At 33.5% G+C, this 20,445-nt stretch overlaps 1 protein-coding gene across 1 annotated transcript; it reads left to right on the top strand.

Moving 5' to 3' along the window:
• The first annotated feature begins 1,942 nt into the window (after window positions 1–1,942).
• Window positions 1,943–20,238, top strand: LOC134270711 (ubiquitin-like modifier-activating enzyme 6). Its single transcript, XM_062752959.1, has 36 exons — window positions 1,943–2,185; window positions 2,530–2,570; window positions 2,865–2,959; window positions 3,373–3,401; window positions 3,805–3,893; window positions 4,263–4,374; window positions 4,621–4,701; window positions 5,132–5,254; window positions 5,588–5,711; window positions 5,949–6,058; window positions 6,892–6,954; window positions 7,086–7,162; window positions 7,504–7,570; window positions 9,738–9,884; window positions 9,978–10,045; window positions 10,229–10,307; window positions 10,603–10,680; window positions 11,136–11,213; window positions 11,483–11,531; window positions 11,856–11,885; window positions 12,126–12,231; window positions 12,564–12,669; window positions 12,905–12,994; window positions 13,117–13,197; window positions 13,531–13,659; window positions 14,183–14,234; window positions 14,578–14,641; window positions 14,846–14,915; window positions 15,358–15,429; window positions 15,700–15,817; window positions 17,005–17,084; window positions 17,346–17,459; window positions 17,656–17,783; window positions 18,252–18,339; window positions 18,517–18,611; window positions 18,901–20,238. Exons 2-36 carry the CDS (start codon window positions 2,533–2,535, stop codon window positions 19,019–19,021), a joined length of 3,051 nt encoding a protein of 1,016 aa, XP_062608943.1. The 5' UTR covers window positions 1,943–2,185; window positions 2,530–2,532; the 3' UTR covers window positions 19,022–20,238.
• The last annotated feature ends 207 nt before the right edge of the window (window positions 20,239–20,445 follow it).

The following is a 20,445-nucleotide window of genomic DNA, read 5'->3' on the forward strand; positions in this document are numbered from 1 at the left end:
GAATCCAAACGGAGACAAATGAAAATCTACTTCCCAATTTTTACAATTCTGAGATCTTGTTCTTTATAAAATAAAATTATTTCAAATTCTCTAGAGAGTGCGTAAAAAAGACGCCGGAAAGGGGTGATTTTCCAGGATATTCATAATCTTAATTATAATAGTAGGGATTGAAGTTTAACTCTTGGAAAACTCGCATAATCTTTGAATTGTTTGAACAGTGCTGAGAAGGACTATCTATGACTGTAAATATGGATTCAATAGGAAGAAAACTTAAAATTGTAGCTTGTGATAGTCCAAGTTTAAAATAGCCTTTTGCTTATCTTTAATAAATAAACTTGATCACAAAATCAAAAGAAAGTTAAGACTTAAGCAAATGTCTTGGTTAAACAGCAAAAGTTACGCGTTTATTCGCGAAAGTTTCGCGTTATAATGCGAAAGTTACGCGTTTATTCGCGAAAGTTTTGCGTAATAACGCGAAAAATTAATTTTTTTAACCTACCAAAATGAGCTCAATGGGCTTTCGTAATTTTGCAAAAAATAAAATTAAAAAAAAAAAAAAAAAAAAAAAAAGAAAAAAAAAAACCGGCATATTTACGATTTTGCTGTTCCTGAAGGGAGGAAGCTTCAGTTCCAACTTCTTTCAGTACCAAATTGTTTTACTCAAACATATACTACCTTCATTTGACTATACTGCAACAAAAGAGGATGGAAAGGGGGGGATAGACTGGACTTTCAGACTTTCATTTTACATTTTCTATAGTAAAATGTTTGTCTGTAAAAAAAAATTAAGACACAGGCCCCCGATGCTACATGTACGTGCCTGCCTTGGGGGTAATTATGGTGTCCGGATAGGGCCATTTGCTAAAACTCATGATCAACAGCGCTTCCAAAAAACACGCCGTCGCGCTTACACACAACACGATTTCACGCGAACACGATTCGCACAACACACTGTCGCGCTAACACACAACACGCTGTCACGCGAACACGAGTTCGCACAACACGCTGTCGCGCTAACGCACAACACACAATACACCTGTGACAAGACCCTTCTAAATAAATAATAATTTTTGACCCCGTGACCTTGAAGTTTAACCTATTTTTTCAATTTGAAAAATTAAAACATTACTATGAATTGGCCATAACTTTTGAATGAGAATAGCTATGAATTTCATATTACACATGTAAATTATCTGTGACAATACCTTCCTAAATATACTATAATTTTTTACCTCGTGACCTTGACCTTGAAAGTTGACCTACTTTTCAAAAACTTTAACCTTGCTCATAACTATTGAATGAGAAGAGATATGGCTTTCATATTAAAGTTGTGTAATGCCTGTGACAAGACCTCTATACTACGATTTTTGTTTGACCCCATGACCTTGACCTTGAAATGTGACATGCTTTTAAAAAACTTTAAACATTACTTAAATTTGCACATAACTTTTGAATGAGAAAAGCTAGGGATTTCATATTAAAGACAAATTATTATCTGTGACAATACCTTTCTATACCTTTCTGTACATCACACCATGATTTTTAACATCGTGACATTGACCTTGATAACGAGTAATAACGCGAAACGTCTTATGTTAAACAAAGACGTAAATGCGTAAGTCTCATTTCATTTCATTTTATGATCTAATTTATTCAGTACAATTTGAAAATAAACGAAACTCTATTTTGAACGTGGACCATCATTAAAAAGCTGCAAATTTAAGTTTTATCGCCATTGGTTGGGTGTGACTTTTCTCTTTTTAAATCTCTTCTACTGTCACATTTTCTCAACGCTGTTCAAATATTTCAAAGTCTATTTGGGTTTTCTAGGAGTGAAGCTTCATATGGTTATGATTTTCGGGGAAATTTTACCCAATTAATTATTTTTGACACTTTTTGAGATTGGCATCTCTGTGATTAGAAACTGGCTAAAACTAAAGATGCGGGGGTCTCTGGATGTATCATACATTTTTCCATGTTGAATATAATTGGTGCCGTTGACAAGCCATGGATTTGCAGGTGAAAGTTTGCTGCAAAACAAGGAAATATTTCGATATCTGAGGGCAGTTAAAATGACGTCGGGCTCGAAATTCCAGCGCATCAGAGTTGAGAGTTCATTGCAAAAATTGTCAACTTTATAGTTATTGTCTTCAGGCTTGATTATTGGACATCTGTGTGTGAATCAGTAAGATTTCTAATACAGTTATCAAACGTGTTGATGTCTTTGAGATTTTCATACTTTGTAGTATGTGATATTATTGCATTGTCATCTGTAGGCGGCATCGAAACCGGGTTGTGCAATAGTCATGTATTTTAGACCATTCTCATGATTTTGATTCTCTACAGCACTATACCCAGTTTTCTTTGGAACGCTGAAAATACGAAGTTAAATAACTATATTTATAAGAATTCAACATTAAATTTTCTTGCAAAGGAATTGGCATCATGTAACAAATCTTGGAAGGAAAATTCACCTGAATTTCCTCAGTTGTTTAATAATAATTTTTCATTGTCCAACGTCTATTTCAGGACATGGATCAAGGTGTAGAAATAGACGATTCTTTATACAGGTAAGGAACTCAGTTAAAATTTTCTTGAAAGCATTGGAATCTGGAAAGAAAGTATAACCAGTGTCAGTGCTCAATGATGATAAATAAATATAGATATTGAAGTTACTTGTGTATGTAACAGGGTCCTATATCTATTTTATTAATCCCTGCTTGTGATTTTTTTTTTTATCTGTTAGTAACTTACTGATTTTACATATTTAAAAATTGGAAAAGCCATTGTCAGACTATTTCTGGGCAATTTAATACTTAAGCATATTGTACGTTTAGCATTTGTATTTACTTTCCTTGTTGCAGCCGACAGCGCTATGTTCTTGGGGACTCTGCTATGAAGCAGATGGCTAACTCATCAATTTTAATCTATGGAATGGGAGGTTTGGGAATTGAAATTGGTGAGTTTAAAAAACAATTTACAGACTGATACTGTTTCATTTCAATCAAATGTTTGCTAAAAATATTTTCAATTTGCAAAAATAACTGTCATATATACTGGGTACATGAAATATTCATCTGTTTTAATTGAGAGTACAAATATTTCTGTATGGAAAAAAATAACACCACATTTCTTTTATGTACATATTGTCTGAATCAGTCTAAATATTTTTCATCATGTATTTTAGGAACAAATAACTGAATGAAATACAAAATAAAAATGTAGGTAGCTAGAAGTTTCGAACCATTATGGAGACTCTTTTAATTTTTCTTCTGTGTTTATTGATTCACAAATCACTAAACAGAAAATTTATATTGTAAGTTTTGGATTTGGACATGGTGTTTTTTAATTTTTTTTTTTTTAATTTTTCAGCTAAGAATATAGTCCTTGCAGGAGTGAAGGTGAGAAATCTTGTTAATGAAAAATATCAGTTCATGTAGATATATACAACACTACAAATACATACTTGGTTGAAAAATTGGATTGAGATAAATTACAAAAAGAAACTATATAAATGAACAATACAAAAATATATTCTTGTAATATTCACATTGAAAGATGAATATCTGTTTCTCAGATATCTGGATCTGCATGATTGTCTTTCAGTTTATGTTTGAAATCATTACTTTCAACAGCTAATTGACTTGAGGGTATATCATTTATTGCTGTAGAAACCTCTTTGGCCTCATATTTCTCTTGCAAATCGAACAAAGAATATGTACTATGAAGAGTATTTTGATACTTCTAGAGTATCTTGATTTTTAAGATAGTATCTTGACTGTTCAGTGAACTTTCACCTTACAGAATATAACCATCCAAGATGGCAGATCGGCGGTGATCCAGGACCTGGGGACTCAGTTCTTCCTGAGGGAGGGGGATATAGGCAGAAACAGGTCCGTGTCTTAGAAGCAATTAGTGACTGAACTGAAGTAAATCAGTCAACCAATAAATCATGTATCTAGTGATGAATACCAGTCATGCTTTAAAACTGAATTTGTACCATATTGACTGAAATAGTAATTAGCCAAATTATTGTAAATGTTTCTTGACAATGTAGTAATCAAATCTTCTATTTGTGACTTTACATAATATATGATAATATAAGTCTATTGATGAGTTTTAAAATTTACAATTTTGTGTCATATCTAAAGTTGAGCATAGAGGAATCACTTTCTGATGTCAGTCTTCTTTTTATCAAGGAATAACCTTCTATAAGTGCTATAAAAACATCTATAGTATGATATAACTTTTTTGATTACCAGAGCTGAGTCCAGTGGTCCCAGGTTATCTGAACTGAATCCATACGTGTCTCTCACTGCTCTGACAACAATCTTAGAGGTCGGCTCGGACCTCAATTATCTCAAAAAATTTCAGGTAAGTCATAAAACGTTCACTGTGATATAGTGCTCATCTCTACCTTGTTAATGAAAACAATTATTCTAAAGTCATTTTCTCTCAAATGTGCCTTGCCAATTTTTCATAATCATGAATGAAATTTGTTTGCTTCAGTCAGTAGATGATGCATGTATTTTTTTTATTGTGTGATATTTTTGATTGATATATATAATTAACCCTGTGTGTTTGAGTTATTCAGTAAATGATGTAAGCCTTTTTTTTCAGTGTGTGATACTGACAGAGGCTCCACTAAGTGTTCAGATTCGAGTGAACAACTTCTGTAGACAACAGATCCCTCCGATCAGAGTATGTATCATGTATTAGAATTAAATTTCTCTCAACAACATCTGTAGGCATCACATTTATTTTAATCAATTTCAAAGTGAAAGTGAGAAGGGAGGGGGTTACTCTTAAGCTACCTGTATCTTGCTGTATAGCAGAAAGATCTGAAATTCTTTTTGCATTGGTAATTTTATTTCATTAAATAAGTTTTATTAATTTTGATGAAGTAGCAATTTCATTTATTTGATTCATTTTATTTTTGTATCTTTATCAAGAAAATTAGATTAACATTGTATGAGGATTTGTCTTAAAACCCGGTATATTCAACCAGCATAAACAGGTGATAGATACTTGATCATGTTGATATGTGGAAGATCTAGGTAAAAAAATAATGAATGAATTGACCAGGACATTGGTTCAAATGTTTCAGAAATATATGTTATCTTTCTTGCAGTTTATATCAGCTGATGTTTTTGGAGTGTGTTGTGGCACATTTTGTGATTTTGGAGACAGATTTGAAATTATGGATATAGATGGAGAAGACCCCAAAGAGGTCTTAATAGAAAAAATTACCAAAGTGAGTAATACAGCCTAAAAAGTGTCAATGGCTTTATTGATAACATGCTGAATTTCTAGGAATTGCCTATAATTTGGATAATGAGTTTTGGAGGAGAAATTCAACTTTATAATGGCCCATATATACAGTAAATGAAGTAACAAGATCAAAAATAAATTTGTGTTTTATTACGTGATTCCATACTTTAGGAGGGATGTATAAACTGGAGGAATTTATATTGTTGAATTCAAAGCTCTCAAATATTTCTAAATTTTATTTCCCAAACAACTATACTTCTCAAGCTAATGTTATATGTGAAAGGAAATTTTTTTTTTTTCATTTTATAATTGACAGGATAATCCTGGAATAGTGACATGCTTTAACAATAAAATGCACGGTTTTGAATCTGGAGACCATGTGACCTTTAGAGAAATTAATGGAATGACAGCCCTAAATGGTTACACTTGTCAAATTAAAGGTAAGTTATGAGATGTGACTCGTATATACTACATACCAGTACAAATAAAAATACATACAAACCTGTACAAATAAAAAGGGGGTTCAATTTCCAGAAATAATGTGTAATTTGCATGAAACATGAAATTTCCCCTTTTTGAAGTACATAAATACAATAAGTTAACTGAAGAAGTATTTGAGATTATACAGTAGAAAGAAAATCCCATTAGAAAAATTAAGTATTTGTTGTTTTTCCTAGTGACGTCACCTTACACCTTTGAAATCTGTGACACATCGGGACAAGACTTCGCTCCTTATGAACATGGTGGAATTGTCAAGCAGGTCAAAGTGTCTAAAATGATATCATTTGTAAGTCAGAGCTAATTGTACCTTCACTTGAAATTTTATCTTAAAGGAAAGTTTTTTTTTCTGTGGATTAAAACTGTTTTATGTGGTCCCTCTTAAATTTTTTTTTGGATTCCATTTATTAATAATAATTGCAATTAATAAAAGTTTAGGTTAAAAAATATATGATTTAATTTTGTTTTAACTCATCATTTGATTGAATAAAATAATTATATAGTATAACATGTGCTGCTTATGTCACAGTAACTTATGGGTGACTAAATAATGACAAATATCATGTACTTTGTTCAGTTTGTCTCTAGCATTCAGAGGGCATAACCCTAACCCTAATTCTCAAATTTTACATGTTCTAATTGATATGATCATTCTATACATTATTTTAAAAGATGAGAACTGGGCAGTGAAAAAGTTCAAAGAAAACTCATTCAATGAAATTTAAATGTAATGCCTTTATAGCTCACCTGAGCCAAATGCTTTATATTGAAGCATCTGTCCAAATCATGACACTGGGGGTAGGGTGGGGGCACAATAATACATCAGAATATATAGGGAAATAATCAGATGAAGAATGGAATGGTCATAGCTACTTAGGTGAACATTGTTGCCCATGGGCCTCTAGTTCTTGCTTGCATTTGATACTGATGCAGTTTTCAATGATTTGAAATGATAACACATTGCTCTAGTTGACTTTATAATTATAGATTTCTCTGTTGAATTTACACAGCAAAAATTGACCATTAGGTATACTGTTCTTTGCAATGCTAGACCTGAATCAAGAGTATACAGGTAATACCAGTATAATCTTAGATTATTTAAATGTATTTATTTTTCTCCAGAAATCTTTGGAACAAGAATTAAGGAATCCCTCTCTTCTTGTCCCAGACCTTTGTAAGTTTGAGGTAAGCACTAGAAACAGATTTTTTAATGTGGGAATTCTCAAACACAGTGATGTGAGCAATTAGTGTATTTAAAATTTAATGTTTTTGTGGGTTTTATGTTGCCAAACTAAAAAAATTCTAATTCTTTTCAGGCTCCTACTAATTTACATTTAGGTTTTCTGGCTCTACATCAATTTTATGAGACATTTAAACGTTTTCCAAATGTTTGGTAAGTTTGCTCTTTATTCTGTTGGATTACATAATTTTTAGTATAAATTCCATAGCAATATGTTTGCAGCAAAAGTTTTGAAACTGATAATACATTTAAATCACTAGAATACATTTATAGGACTGGTTTACCAGGGTCTCGTGTATGACGCACACACAAAGTAGATATTTTTTCATAAGTGTATAGATAACATCTTTTTTTCTGGAAATCTATGATGTATTCTAGATTTGAATTACTGCAGATACTAAATATTTCTGTATGCATTCTGATTAAATTGCTAAATCAGTCAGTTAGATGAAGTATACACATGTCTTTACTAGAGTTCTGTTTCTTAACTACAGGAATATGGAGGATGCCAACAATATTATATCCATTGCTACTTCACTGAACACTCAACTAGTCAATCAGGTAAAGTTGTAACATTTTGTCATTAAATATTTTGTACTGCAATGATTGTGTCTTTATGTTCACTGTAATGTTATTAGTTTATTTAGAGTATGTACATTTTTGGTCCTCTTGGTCTGACTCCAACTTTGAGGGACAGTAGTCTGGATACATGTGTGTTTCCTGACGTTGTGTCCTTGCCTCACCTTGTTAAGGGACTTCAACCCTCAGCCAGGAAGGACAACTCTTTAATTTATAATTTAATTCAAAAAGTCTTTAAATGAAGCTTGAAAATTAAATCTTTTCATGCAACAATTTTCATTATATGCCTCTCAATGTGCTTCAAGGTTCTTTGCAAAGCTCCATAAATTACTTCTAATTTCTTATCATGTTAATAAACATTGGTATCTAAAAATGCTTTTTCGGGATAAAAATTTCTACTTTTACCTGGTAATTAGATCTTTCTGAGAAGTTTAAAGAACCTTGAAGCACATTGAGAGGCATATAATGAAAATTGTTGCATGAAAAGATTTAATTTTCAAGCTTCATTTAAAGACTTTTTAGGTCACCTGAGTAAACTCAGGTGACCTATTGCTATCCGTTTTCGTCTGTCGTCGTACGTCTTTCGTAAACTTTTGAACATTTTCAGCTTCTTCTCTGGAACCACTGAACCAATTTCAACCAAATTTGGTATACAGCATCTATGGGTAAAGGGGAACAAAAATTATGAATTTCATGGTCCCTGCCCCCCTGGGGCCTAAGGGGTGGGGCCAAAACCACTAAAATTAATGCAATCTTTAAAAATCTTCTTCTTTACTCCTGGACATCAAGCAGTCAAACTGTTGGCATGAATGTAATCAGCATTGAGTCCTCTACCAAAATTGTGAAATTCATGGCCCCAGGGTCAGGCGTTCTAGTGCTAGGGCGGGGCTATATAGATTATATAGTGAAAATGCATTATTTCTTTGAAAATCTTCTTCTCTGCTCCTTGGTATTAAATATGCTAACTAAGTACAAAGTTATGCTGAGCAAGAGTGCTTCTTCCTGATTTGTGAATTTTATGGCCCCAGGGTCAGGGGTTCTGGTGTTAGGGTGGGGCTCTATAGATTATATAGTGAAAATGCATTAATTCTTTGAATATCTTCTTCTCAGCTTCTGAGAATTAAATAATTTAAAACTAAATAAGCAAATAGTAATGATAAGCAAGAGTGCCTTTTCCAATATTTTGAATTTTATGGCCCCAGGGTCAGGGGTTCTGGTGTTAGGGTGGGGCTCTATTGATCATATAGTGAAAATGCATTATTCTTTGAAAATCTTCTTCTCTGCTTCTGGGTATTAAATAAACTAACTAAGTACATAGTTTTGATGAGCAAGAGTGCCTCTTCTAAAATTTTGAATTTTATGGCCCCAGGGTCAGGGGTTCTGGTGTTAGGGTGGGGCTCTATTGATTATATAGTAAAAATACATTTATTCTTTGAAAGTATTTTCCTTTGCTTCTGGGTTTTATGCCAATGATCCAAGTATATACATCTACATGTATATTTATGATGAAGAAAGGTGCATCTAGCAAAGTGGTTTTTTTTATGACCCCTGGGTCAGAGGGGGGGGGGGGTTACATAGTCTGAAAATGAATTAATGCTTTGAAATCTGCTCTTTACTATTAATCAACCATTTTATGATAAAATTTGCAAAATTTTGAAATATGTGGGCCCTGGGTCAGTGGTTCATTTGGTGGGGTGAGGTACACAACTGGTTTTAAAGTGGAAATGCATTTTCTCTTTGTTACCCGGTATACTTATTTACCTCTGGGTATCAAGTAAATAGAGTAAGCATGCTAAGTTAATAATTATGATAAGCAATGGTGCCTCTTTCAAAATTGTGAATTGTGAATTTCATGGCCTCTGGTTTAAAACATGAACCAAATTTAATTGTTTGAAAGTTGTTACACAATACTCAGGTGACCTATAAGGCCCGTGGGCCTCTTGTTGAATTAAATTATAAATTAAAAAGTTGTCAATCCTGGCTGAGGGTCGGAGTCCCTTAATCCTCTCTCACTACTGGCTACTGATATTGATGTGGGGATAAACCCTGTCCCCACAAGCATTCTGTCCATTAGGATCCTTCAGATCTTATTCCTTATTTCTGAACAAGGTTTTTATAAACCTTATCTGATACTGTAATTATTTTGTAGGTAGCTGATATAGATGAGTATGTGTTAAGAGTTCTGTCCTACACCTGTCACGGTTGTTTGGCACCGCTGTGTGCAGCGCTGGGAGGATTTGTCGCACAGGAAGGAATCAAAGCAGTAACTGGGAAATTTACACCTTTACGACAGTGGGTAAGAAAACAAATTTACTGGCCAGGGCAGTGGTTTTATGAAATTAGTTAGTACATTGTATTTTTAGTATGACTTTACCTGTATCTTTGACAGTTATACCTGGACTGTAGAGAGGTTGTACCTAAGGAGGACGCAGGTGCCTCCGACATATTTACACCAAGGTATGGTCACAAATCTTACCATGTGAAATCTATATTTATCTAATCCTGACGACTTGATGTCTCAATAAACTACAGTATTTTGACATTATGAATAATTTAAGGAAGTGGTATTAGTTAAATTTTGTTGAATCCAGACAGAATCTTTGGTGACCAGATTAAACCAATTTTACTGTATGATTATAGAAATGACAGATATGATGCCCAAAGAATATGTCTGGGACAGAGGAAATGTGACATGTTGGCTCAGCTCAAACTCTTCATGGTAAGTCTAATGAAAAATCATCAAAATACAAGTATACATGTATTTACATTGTATTAAAAACATTTTGTAGAATCTTCAGAAATACATAATAATATGTGAACCATCAGATTTAAAGACAACACAGTTTTATTACAAGACATTTAGAGTAGACAAAAAGGTTGTGGCAAACTTTGAAAGGGCAGTAATTTCCCACTTGTTCTCAATTGCATTTTGACAATTAAGTTAAGCATTTGTTTGTAAAAAAACTAAGTGTTTTTAATGTGACAACTAAGTATTCCTTTTGCATGGTATACAGGTGGGCTGTGGAGCTATTGGCTGTGAGATGTTGAAGAACTACGCTCTATTAGGAATAGGAAGGAAGCAGCAGGGATGTGTGAGTAGTTTAAACTTGTTTTTCTTTTAAAAAACCTGATTATTAAAAAAAGTCAAAATAATGGGCTGAATGCTGGGAGGATGGACTGCTGCCAGAATGATACATCATTTGTCTGGATAACTCCTAGAGGAGCTTTTAAGATAGGAAGTTTTTATTTTGTAGATCAGTTGTATATAGTTTTGGTATTCTAATTTTTGATAAATTTTTTTTTTGGGGGGGGGGGGGGATAATACCAGTTCTTAAAACTCAATTTGCTAGCTGTCACATAGACAAATTTTCCATAAAAGTAATAGAAAAGTTAGAATTCCTGAAATGTTGTATGAGTCAGAGACAATTTTTTACTGTCAAGATTTAGTTAATTTGCTTGATGCAACACTTATTGCCCCCCCCCCCCCCCCTCTGCCCCAACCAAAAAGAGGTTAAATAGTAACATATTTTGTATGATTTTGTTGTAGATAACAATAACAGATAATGATCTGATTGAGAAGTCTAATCTGAACAGACAGTTTTTATTCCGACCAGCTGACATTCAGGTACAGGTTGTTTCATTTTATCTAGTACATGGACATCTTTCTATATACATGTATAGCCAAAAAAACTCCTTTTAGAGGGATTGATAAAAAAACTTATTTTTTTATCATTTCATAGCAAATTGGTAATGTGTGTATGTCACATCTTCGTGAAATTGATGGTATTGAAATCAGATAAGATTACAGCAATGAACAATTGCCATGCATAAAAATATTAGACCTTAGATTTTGAATATTCTTATAATATTTTTTGTATATGTTGCCGATTTCAGAAACCTAAGAGTACTACAGCAGCAGGGGCAGTCCTAAATATTAATGCAGGTATGGTATTAAAAATGACAATTGTCAATACACTTACTAACACACTGTCAATCAAATTTTGCAAAAAGCTTTCCTAGGTGTCAGAGGCGAATTCAAGTATAATCGTCCTGGAAAAGCTATTACTTATGCAAAAAGAGATAATTAGGAAGTAGGGAAAAAGGATAGGGACTTTCACAGATCATTTCCTTCATTGGGGTCAGAAAAGATCAAGAGTGCAGTAAATCTTTTGGCCTCTTGCTTGTGTCGAATCATTACTACAGATCTAATGTTGAATGAGTTAGGTTTGTGGACTATTTACAGAAGTGATTTTTTCTTCAATTTTAGATCTGAACATAGAGGCACAACAGCATAAAGGTATTAAAACTGGCTTGTCAATTTTGTAAAAATAACAAAAATGTGTGGTTGATAATTTATTGTTATGTATTCATCTTTTTTATTTCACTTTGTAATCAATAAGCTGCATTGATAAATCAGTATTATCATTAATTGTAACTGAATTCGATAGATGTGATCAGTAATAAATATAAAGATTTACTTCTAGTTATATGCAGCTCTGTGACCCTGCACTTAGACTTTGCTTGGTTTTGATTTTAGTTTGTCCTCAGACAGAAGACAAGGTTTATAACGATGCCTTCTTTGAGAACCAAAGCCTGGTAGTCAATGCTTTAGATAACATTGAGGCTCGGCGATATGTAGACAGGTCTGTTATAATTTTTTAAGATAAATTTTAGGTTTAAGGGTAAATGTTTGTATATAATATTATGGGATAAAAGAGTTGATTGAAAGTGTTCATAAGATATCAAATACCGGTAGATCAATTAACTTGAAAAAAATGTAAAATAGTTTAAGACTAACAAAAGTTACTTCAAAAAATGAAAAATAGGTTAATAAAAATTAATTAGAAAAAGAAAAAAGTTTTTAAAAGTATTAAATATATTTATTGAGTCAATATGTCGGTCTATGTATGATGTCTGTAAAATCATTAAAATAAATGAACAAAAATGTGTACTTTTGTATTGATAAATAATGCAGTCGCTGTGTGACCAATCAGAGAGCTCTGTTAGAGTCTGGAACTCTGGGAACTAAAGGTCATGTCCAGGTCATTGTTCCTCACATGACAGAGTCATACAGCAGTCAGGTAACACACATGTTTTAGAAGACATTAGTGTAGATTCTTTAGGATTGATGTAAAGATAAATATGATAAGTTTGAATCATGAAATCTGTGTTAGTGAAAGAGTAACAAGGATTTTTGTCATGTTTACTGGTTTTAACAATAGAATATTGTCAGAAAAGAAACAATTTCATACCTAATATTGAGGTCTTTGCTTGTATCTTGATGTGTTTGTTATGGTCTTTGATTTTAACAAATAGAATGACCCTAGAGATGAAAGTGTACCTTACTGTACTTTGAAATCCTTCCCAGTAAATATAGAACACTGCATACAGTGGGCCAGAGACAAGGTAATACAATAAAGCTGAAAATCTCTACTGATTTTTTTTTAAACATGAACATATTTGTATACTTGTATATATATCTGTATTAAAAATCATTTCTTGTCCATGTGTAAGTTATTTATTTGCAGTTTGAGAGTTCCTTTACTGGGAAGCCTGACTTGTTTAACAAGTTCTGGAAACAGAATGGAGAAGTTACTTCTGTAATACAAGTAAGAAGACACATTATGTAACCTCTCCTTCATAAATAAAGTTAAAGTGTTTCTTGATTTTTTATTGATATGTGTTCAGATATTGAGTTTGGAAAGGCAGTTTTGGAAGGATGACTATATAAGCTTATTTTTAGCATATCTGAAGGATAAATAGAAACAATATGTCAGGGAAGTTTCATGTTTTGATAATAACAGCATATTTATGAAATGTGTTAAAATAAAATCTTATTTATATGAGTCATTTCAACGAAGTGTGCAATTGGTTGTGTTAAATATGAATCTAAGTAAAATTGGGAGACATGGTTTTCTAACGTGCCAGATTTTTTTCTGTAGAAACTAAAGGATGGACAATCAGTAGATGGCGCTGTTCAGGTCAGTAAAATGGTGGCCAACCGGAGCGCCACCTGGTGTCAGTGTGTACAGCTGGCAAGACTCAAGTTCCAGAAGTATTTTAATCACAAGGTAAGGAGATAGGCACAGATCTTATCTAATTCTGGAATATAGCAGACAAATTATCTCTAATGACTTTAATGTGTTGTGAGCCCAAATTCATGATACTTGGTCCAGGACTCAATGGAGCTTAATAATTTATTAGTAACATTAACTGCCATTGTTTGATTTAACCAGGGACCTATGTACATGTACTATTTCAATAGGCAACTCTTGCAGGTCTCAAAATATCTCAAAAGTTGCTGGATATAGTCAATTTTAATTATATATAGGTCCATGATATATTATAACCATGTGCCCGACCACCTAAGGTGCATTTATTTTAAATTCAAATCAAATCTTATTCTATCATCACTCGAATTGCATGTTAAAAACTTGTTTAACATTTGCTTTGATATTAAAATTGTTTCATATTAATTTATTGCAAAGCTTAAAACATAGATGAACTGACTTTTGATCTGGTTCACATTTCCACAAAATAATGTAGTTGTAATTTTTCTTGAGCACATCTTAATGATACTGAAATTTTTTCTAGGCAAAACACCTGCTTCACATGTTCCCACTTGACACGAAAATGCAGGATGGCTGTGAGTAAATCATACCATATTACCACTACTCTCTATTTAATTAAGAAAACTTTTAAAACTAAACATTTCAATTAGGCAATGAATGTTTGTGAAGTCAGAAATTTAAATGCAACAGGCATGCATGATTTCACAGAAGTGCTTGTTATAACTCAGTTTTGTACCATGTGTTGTATAAATAGAATGCTGTAGTTTATAAATGTACGATATTTATGTATTCAATGTTTATTGAACAGTTTACAAATTGAGTCTGTGGAAAAAAAAACAGGTAAGGTTTACTTGGTCACAGAATTATTAAGAAAGGGCTCTTCATATGTTGTATCCTGCATCCCATTGTAAATTTCAGCCTTGTTTTGGCAGTCTCCCAAAAGACCCCCAGTCCCCCAGGAGTTTGACATACACAACCCTCTGTAAGTTCCTTACTCTGTATATATTATATTTCAAGTGAAACAAAAAATACAAACATTTTTATACTTGAAGAAAAAGTGATACTTTTTGTACAAAGCATATATAATAATGAAATATCAAAGTTGCATGTATTTTATAAATTCTGCAATGTGATAAATATTCATGTAAGATATGTACTTTTGATAAAGTGTATTTAATTGTTTCAGACATCTCCTATTTATAGTCAGTACAGCTCGCCTGTATGCAGGCATGTTCAATATTCCTGTTTCCTCAGTCGTGAGTTGAATTCTTTTGATATTTTTTTTTTTAAATTTCTCATTTAGAGTTGGGATAACTTCTTATTAAAATCCAGATTTGAAATGATTTATGCTTATAAGAGATTGTCAGGAACAACTAGTTTTGATTTGATATATTATAAATATGATTTAAATATCTGTCAAGTGCATATTAATATATTTTAAAACTACAGAAAATTAAAATCACTTTGCCATAAGCATGATTCATTACAAGTTTGTTTTATTGTACAAATAACTGAGTGGGTAGTAATGTTTTTCACATGTAAATATTTGTCAGTATGTTGTCAAGTCCAGTTATGATGAGTGATATATTTCATTTGTTGCAGATATTCTGAAATTTACGGATAAATCTCTAGTAAAGAGAATTTCTTTTGAGCTTTGATCTAGTACATTATATCTACAAAATTGTTTATCAATTTTAGGACACATCATTTGAGACAATTAATTCAATTTTACAAAATATGAAAATTCCTGAATACAGACCAACAAACAAGGTAAATTAAATTGTTAGTTTATTTTATAAAGTTACAATGTCAGAACATTTTGATGGTAAATAAATAAGATGATATGTATCAGGATTCTGTTTAAGGTTTTCTTAGTTCACATTACAAGAAATATTTTATATGATACAAGTATCTATTGGTATATGCATTAAGAGTAAATTTAACCTTTTCATTAATGAAAATACAATTTGAAATACTATAATAGCAAGCTGAAAGGATTTAATATGAAATGATTCTAAAGCTGTATGACCTTGGTTTTAGAAAATAGTGACAGATGAGTCGGCCTCTAAGCCAATGGAGGCAACAGGGAGTGGAGATGATCTGTTAGATGCTGCTAACCGTCTGCAGTCTACACTGAGTGGAGCAGACATCACACAGGGTAAGTAGCTAACCGTCTGCAGTCTACACTGAGTGGAGCAGACATCACACAGGGTAAGTAGCTAACCGTCTGCAGTCTACACTGAGTGGAGCAGACGTCACACAGGGTAAGTAGCTAACCGTCTGCAGTCTACACTGAGTGGAGCAGATGTCACACAGGGTAAGTAGCTAACCGTCTGCAGTCAACACTGAGTGGAGCAGATGTCACACAGGGTAAGTAGCTAACTGTCTGCAGTCAACACTGAGTGGAGCAGACGTCACACAGGGTAAGTAGCTAACCGTCTGCAGTCAACACTGAGTGGAGCAGATGTCACACAGGGTAAGTAGCTAACTGTCTGCAGTCTACACTGAGTGGAGCAGATGTCACACAGTGTAAGTAGCTAACTGTCTGCAGTCAACACTGAGTGGAGCAGATGTCACACAGGGTAAGTAGCTAACTGTCTGCAGTCTACACTGAGTGGAGCAGATGTCACACAGGGTAAGTAGCTAACTGTCTGCAGTCAACACTGAGTGGAGCAGATGTCACACAGGGTAAGTAGCTAATTGTCTGCAGTCAACACTGAGTGGAGCAGATGTCACACATGGTAAGTAGCTAACCGTCTGCAGTCAACACTGAGTGGAGCAGATGTCACACAGGGTAAGTAGCTAACCGTCTGCAGTCTACACTGAGTGGAGCAGACGTCACACAGGGTAAAATAAGTGTAGCTAATTGTCTGCAGTCTACACTGAGTGGAGCAGACGTCACACAGGGTAAGTAGCTAACCATCTGCAGTCAACACTGAGTGAAGCAGACATCAAACAAGGTAAGTAGCTAACCGTCTGCAGTCAACACTGAGTGGAGCAGATGTCACACAGGGTAAGTAGCTAACTGTCTGCAGTCTACACTGAGTGGAGCAGACGTCACACAGGGTAAGTAGCTAACCGTCTGCAGTCTACACTGAGTGGAGCAGACGTCACACAAGGTAAAATAAGTGTAGCTAATTGCCTGCAGTCTACACTGAGTGAAGACAGTCAATCAGATTTGTACCTGCAACTCTAAAGTGAAGCAGGCATTACTCAAGATAATCATCCTTGGATGTTAGACAATTTTTTTGTCCAGTGTACATGTATCTTGTGTAATAAATGTGTGTAATTCAGAATTTGAAATACTCTGCATACACACAACAACAAAAATCTCTCTCTTTTTAGTTCTGAGTCCAATGAATCCAGCAGAGTTTGAGAAGGATGATGACACCAATGGACACATTGACTTCATAGCAGCAGCTTCAGTGAGTAGAGATATATTTCGTATCCAGTAAAACTTGTTTAATCTTTACACTAATGGTTCAAAAAGAAATCGGCCAGATTGACAGCATTCTGGATTAGACAGTATTTTAAACAAATGAATATTCTGAAAAGGACTGAAAATTTACATCGTATTAGCCAAGATTTTGGATTATACAACACTGGGATAAAACAAGTTTCACTGTATATCAGAAAACTTAACTCCATGTAATCACATGATTTATGATGATTATCTCTGACTGCAGAACTTGCGAGGAGCCATGTATAAGATAGACAGCATTGACCGCCTCAAAGCCAAGAGGATTGCTGGTAGAATTGTTCCTGCAATAGCCACCACCACAGCTACAGTCAGTGGATTGGTCAGTACAAATATCAATTGACCCTTGTACATGCAATGTCATGGACTTATATATTCTTGTTTCAAGCACTACTTCCACTTTTTTTTACTTTAGTCAATAAATAAACAAAGCAAGTTTGGAGAACAGCCATATGAATTAGTTGCAAATTAATAATCACAACCAACTTTGATCTAAATGTTTTTATCCACCATGACAGGTGACAGTGGAGCTGATAAAAGTGATGGAGAATTTACCTCTAGAGGTGTACAAGAATGCCTTCCTGAACTTAGCTCTACCAATAATTGTACTGTCAGAACCCGGCCCAGCCGAGAAAACAGTCATCAAGTAAGATTGTTACTCCAGCTAAATTATCTACCAATAATAGTACTGTCAGAACCCGGCCCAGTGGAGAAAACAGTCATCAAGTAAGATTGTTACTCCAGCAAAATTATCTACCAAGCATGTATCCAGTGTGAAATATAAGCAGATTTTAATGACAATAATGAATAACATTTGTAGGATTTCACATAACATAATATATGGATGTTTTTAATGAACTATGCAATAAACATTTTCATAAAATAACACATGCCCAAAATAAGGATTTGTAACAAACATTCATTACACACTAATTTATCATCATTCAAGTTCACAACATCTACATTTATTTCAGAAGAAAATTCTTAAAACATCGCTAATTGAATAGATAGATAAGCATATATATAGCTGAATTTCAAGTAGATACCTGGTATGCCAACATGTACTTGTGTATATGTTTAAATACACCATTAAGTTGTCTATCTGTGGTTACAGGGAAGGTTTGACAGTGACAATGTGGGACCGGTGGGAGGTTCATGGAACAGCTGATTTCACACTTCAACAATTTTTGCAACACTTCAAGGTACTGAAGTACCCGGTATAAACATGTTGTGTTGCCACTTCAAGGTGGTATTACACCTTTAGCTTCAGTCTGTATAGCACTTGATTTTACAAAAATTCTCATAATTTTAATTTTTTTGATGTGAAGAAAATCTGAAAACAGATATAAGGTGTGTAAATTGCTCTATTATCATTGTAGGATAAATATGGTTTTGAGGTAACCATGGTCAGCCATGGAGTGAAAATGGTGTATGTTCCGTTCATGCCTGGTCATAAAAAACGACTGCCACAGCAGTAAGTAAATAGTATTCATAAAGTGATGATATTGCCAGTAACAGTTTCTATTAAGGAAAACATTTTAATGGCCTTATCATTCGAGTCACATTACAATGGAAAATTGTTTGCCCCTTTGATTTATTTATTATGAACACTTTAGATAAGAATGAAGTACATGTATAGATTTTATATCAATTCAAATGTTATGGAACCCCCCCCCCCCCTTCAAAACCACACATCATAAAGAATTTTTTAAAAGTATTTTTGTCATTCCTAGTTAAAGTTGTCAGTTCTCTTATTGTTGTAGGATGTTGAAGCTGTTGAAACCCTCGCCTGGTCAGTTGTACATGGACTTGATTATAAATCTAGAGGGAAGTGAGGATGACGATATCGCATGTCCTCCTGTTCGCTACTACTTTGGAGTTTAACAACAGTTGATAATAGGAACATTTTTAATTAGTGCTATTTTAAAAGAAAACATTTCCATAAGGCCTAAGAAAAAAATGGTTTGTTTATGGTCACCTTACCAACCTTCATCCCTTGCACAGATGAATACGATATATTGGTGTGTGTATGCAAAGTTTAAAAATTGCATGTATTTATATTTTTCCTCAAATGTGTAGGTTTATGGGTTGTACGAGGTCATCTTTCAGTAGCAGCCTGTTCCTGAGCTGTCACTTTGGGTGGATTTGAAAAAAAAATGACAGGGAGAATCTTCAAATTGTCTTTAAAAATTTCAAAGTTATTCCTTTATGTTCAAATTAAAAAGAGAAAGAACCAAAATCTTACTTATCAATCCTATTTTTATGACCAAAATATTAACCTATTTAATAACCCTATATTTATGAGATTGTAAAAGAAACAAACACTTTTTTTTCTTAGGCCTGCTTAACTTATCTGTTTCTGTATTTTATTTATGTACTTTACAAATTTTTACATTATTGATATTCTCAAAACGCTGCAAGTGCACTTACTTTTATTTCAAAAATATAGTAGGACACCTGAAGGTCATTCAAGGACAAGTTAGGGCAATATCTAGTTAAGGTAATTTGAATCTTGGTACACTTGCAGTATGTCTGGGGATTACTAGTATCTTGTCATGAATAAAAAAAAAGTGGTCTCTATCTGTCTGATTTGACAGAGTGGAGAAATTTCTGTCTGGTGGATCAAGAAGCAGCTGATAATAAGCTAAGCATCAGCCTTAAATTTGACAGAGTTTGAACACATGTTGCCTCCACTTTGTAAGTGGGGAACAAATGAGCAGAAGAATGTTGATTATTTACATATACAGTGCATGTATACTTCATTTCAAGCAGATATTCACATCATATACTAGTCAGGATTACCTTGAGTAAACCAAAACAAGGCATCAGTACATGTACACTAAAGAGTTCTAATTCTCTGAAACTTTTATGTCATAAGAGTAGCTGCCTTTTGATTTGAAATTGGGCCATGAAATGTTCAGTTTGTGATCACACTAATATACAAGACTAAGCTTGATTAAATGCTATTTTATGCATGTTATTTCTTGAAGTAGCAACACTGATTTCTGTTCATAAATATGTTTTCTTTGAGAGCATTTGCCTGGGTGAGAATGATAGCTTTGTGTACATTATCAAGATTGAAAATAAATACATCAACTCCATATATTTATACTTTTTCACAATTTCATTTTTTCGAGGCCCAAAACAGAGAGATAAAAGACATCAGAAACAAAATTAAAGGAGACTACGGGGCACTTGCTGAGTAAAAATTAGCATATACCTCAGAATCTTTCCCTTGAGTAAAAGTGCATGACATAACTGTGAATCTATTCAACACACATATTTTAAAAGTAGCCATTATTTTAAGA

The sequence above is a fragment of the Saccostrea cucullata genome, unplaced genomic scaffold, assembly GCF_032062105.1.
Source record: "Saccostrea cucullata isolate Sc308-1 unplaced genomic scaffold, CSIRO_AGI_Scuc_v1 ctg199, whole genome shotgun sequence".
Taxonomy (NCBI): domain Eukaryota; kingdom Metazoa; phylum Mollusca; class Bivalvia; order Ostreida; family Ostreidae; genus Saccostrea; species Saccostrea cuccullata.

Coding starts and splice junctions, on each gene's coding strand:
- LOC134270711 (XM_062752959.1), top strand. CDS start 2,533: ATGGATCAAGGTGTAGAAATAGACGATTCTTTATACAG. Junction 10,681..11,135: donor GAAGGAAGCAGCAGGGATGT/GTGAGTAGTTTA, acceptor ATTTTGTTGTAG/ATAACAATAACAGATAATGA. Junction 14,916..15,357: donor ATATTCCTGTTTCCTCAGTC/GTGAGTTGAATT, acceptor TATCAATTTTAG/GACACATCATTTGAGACAAT.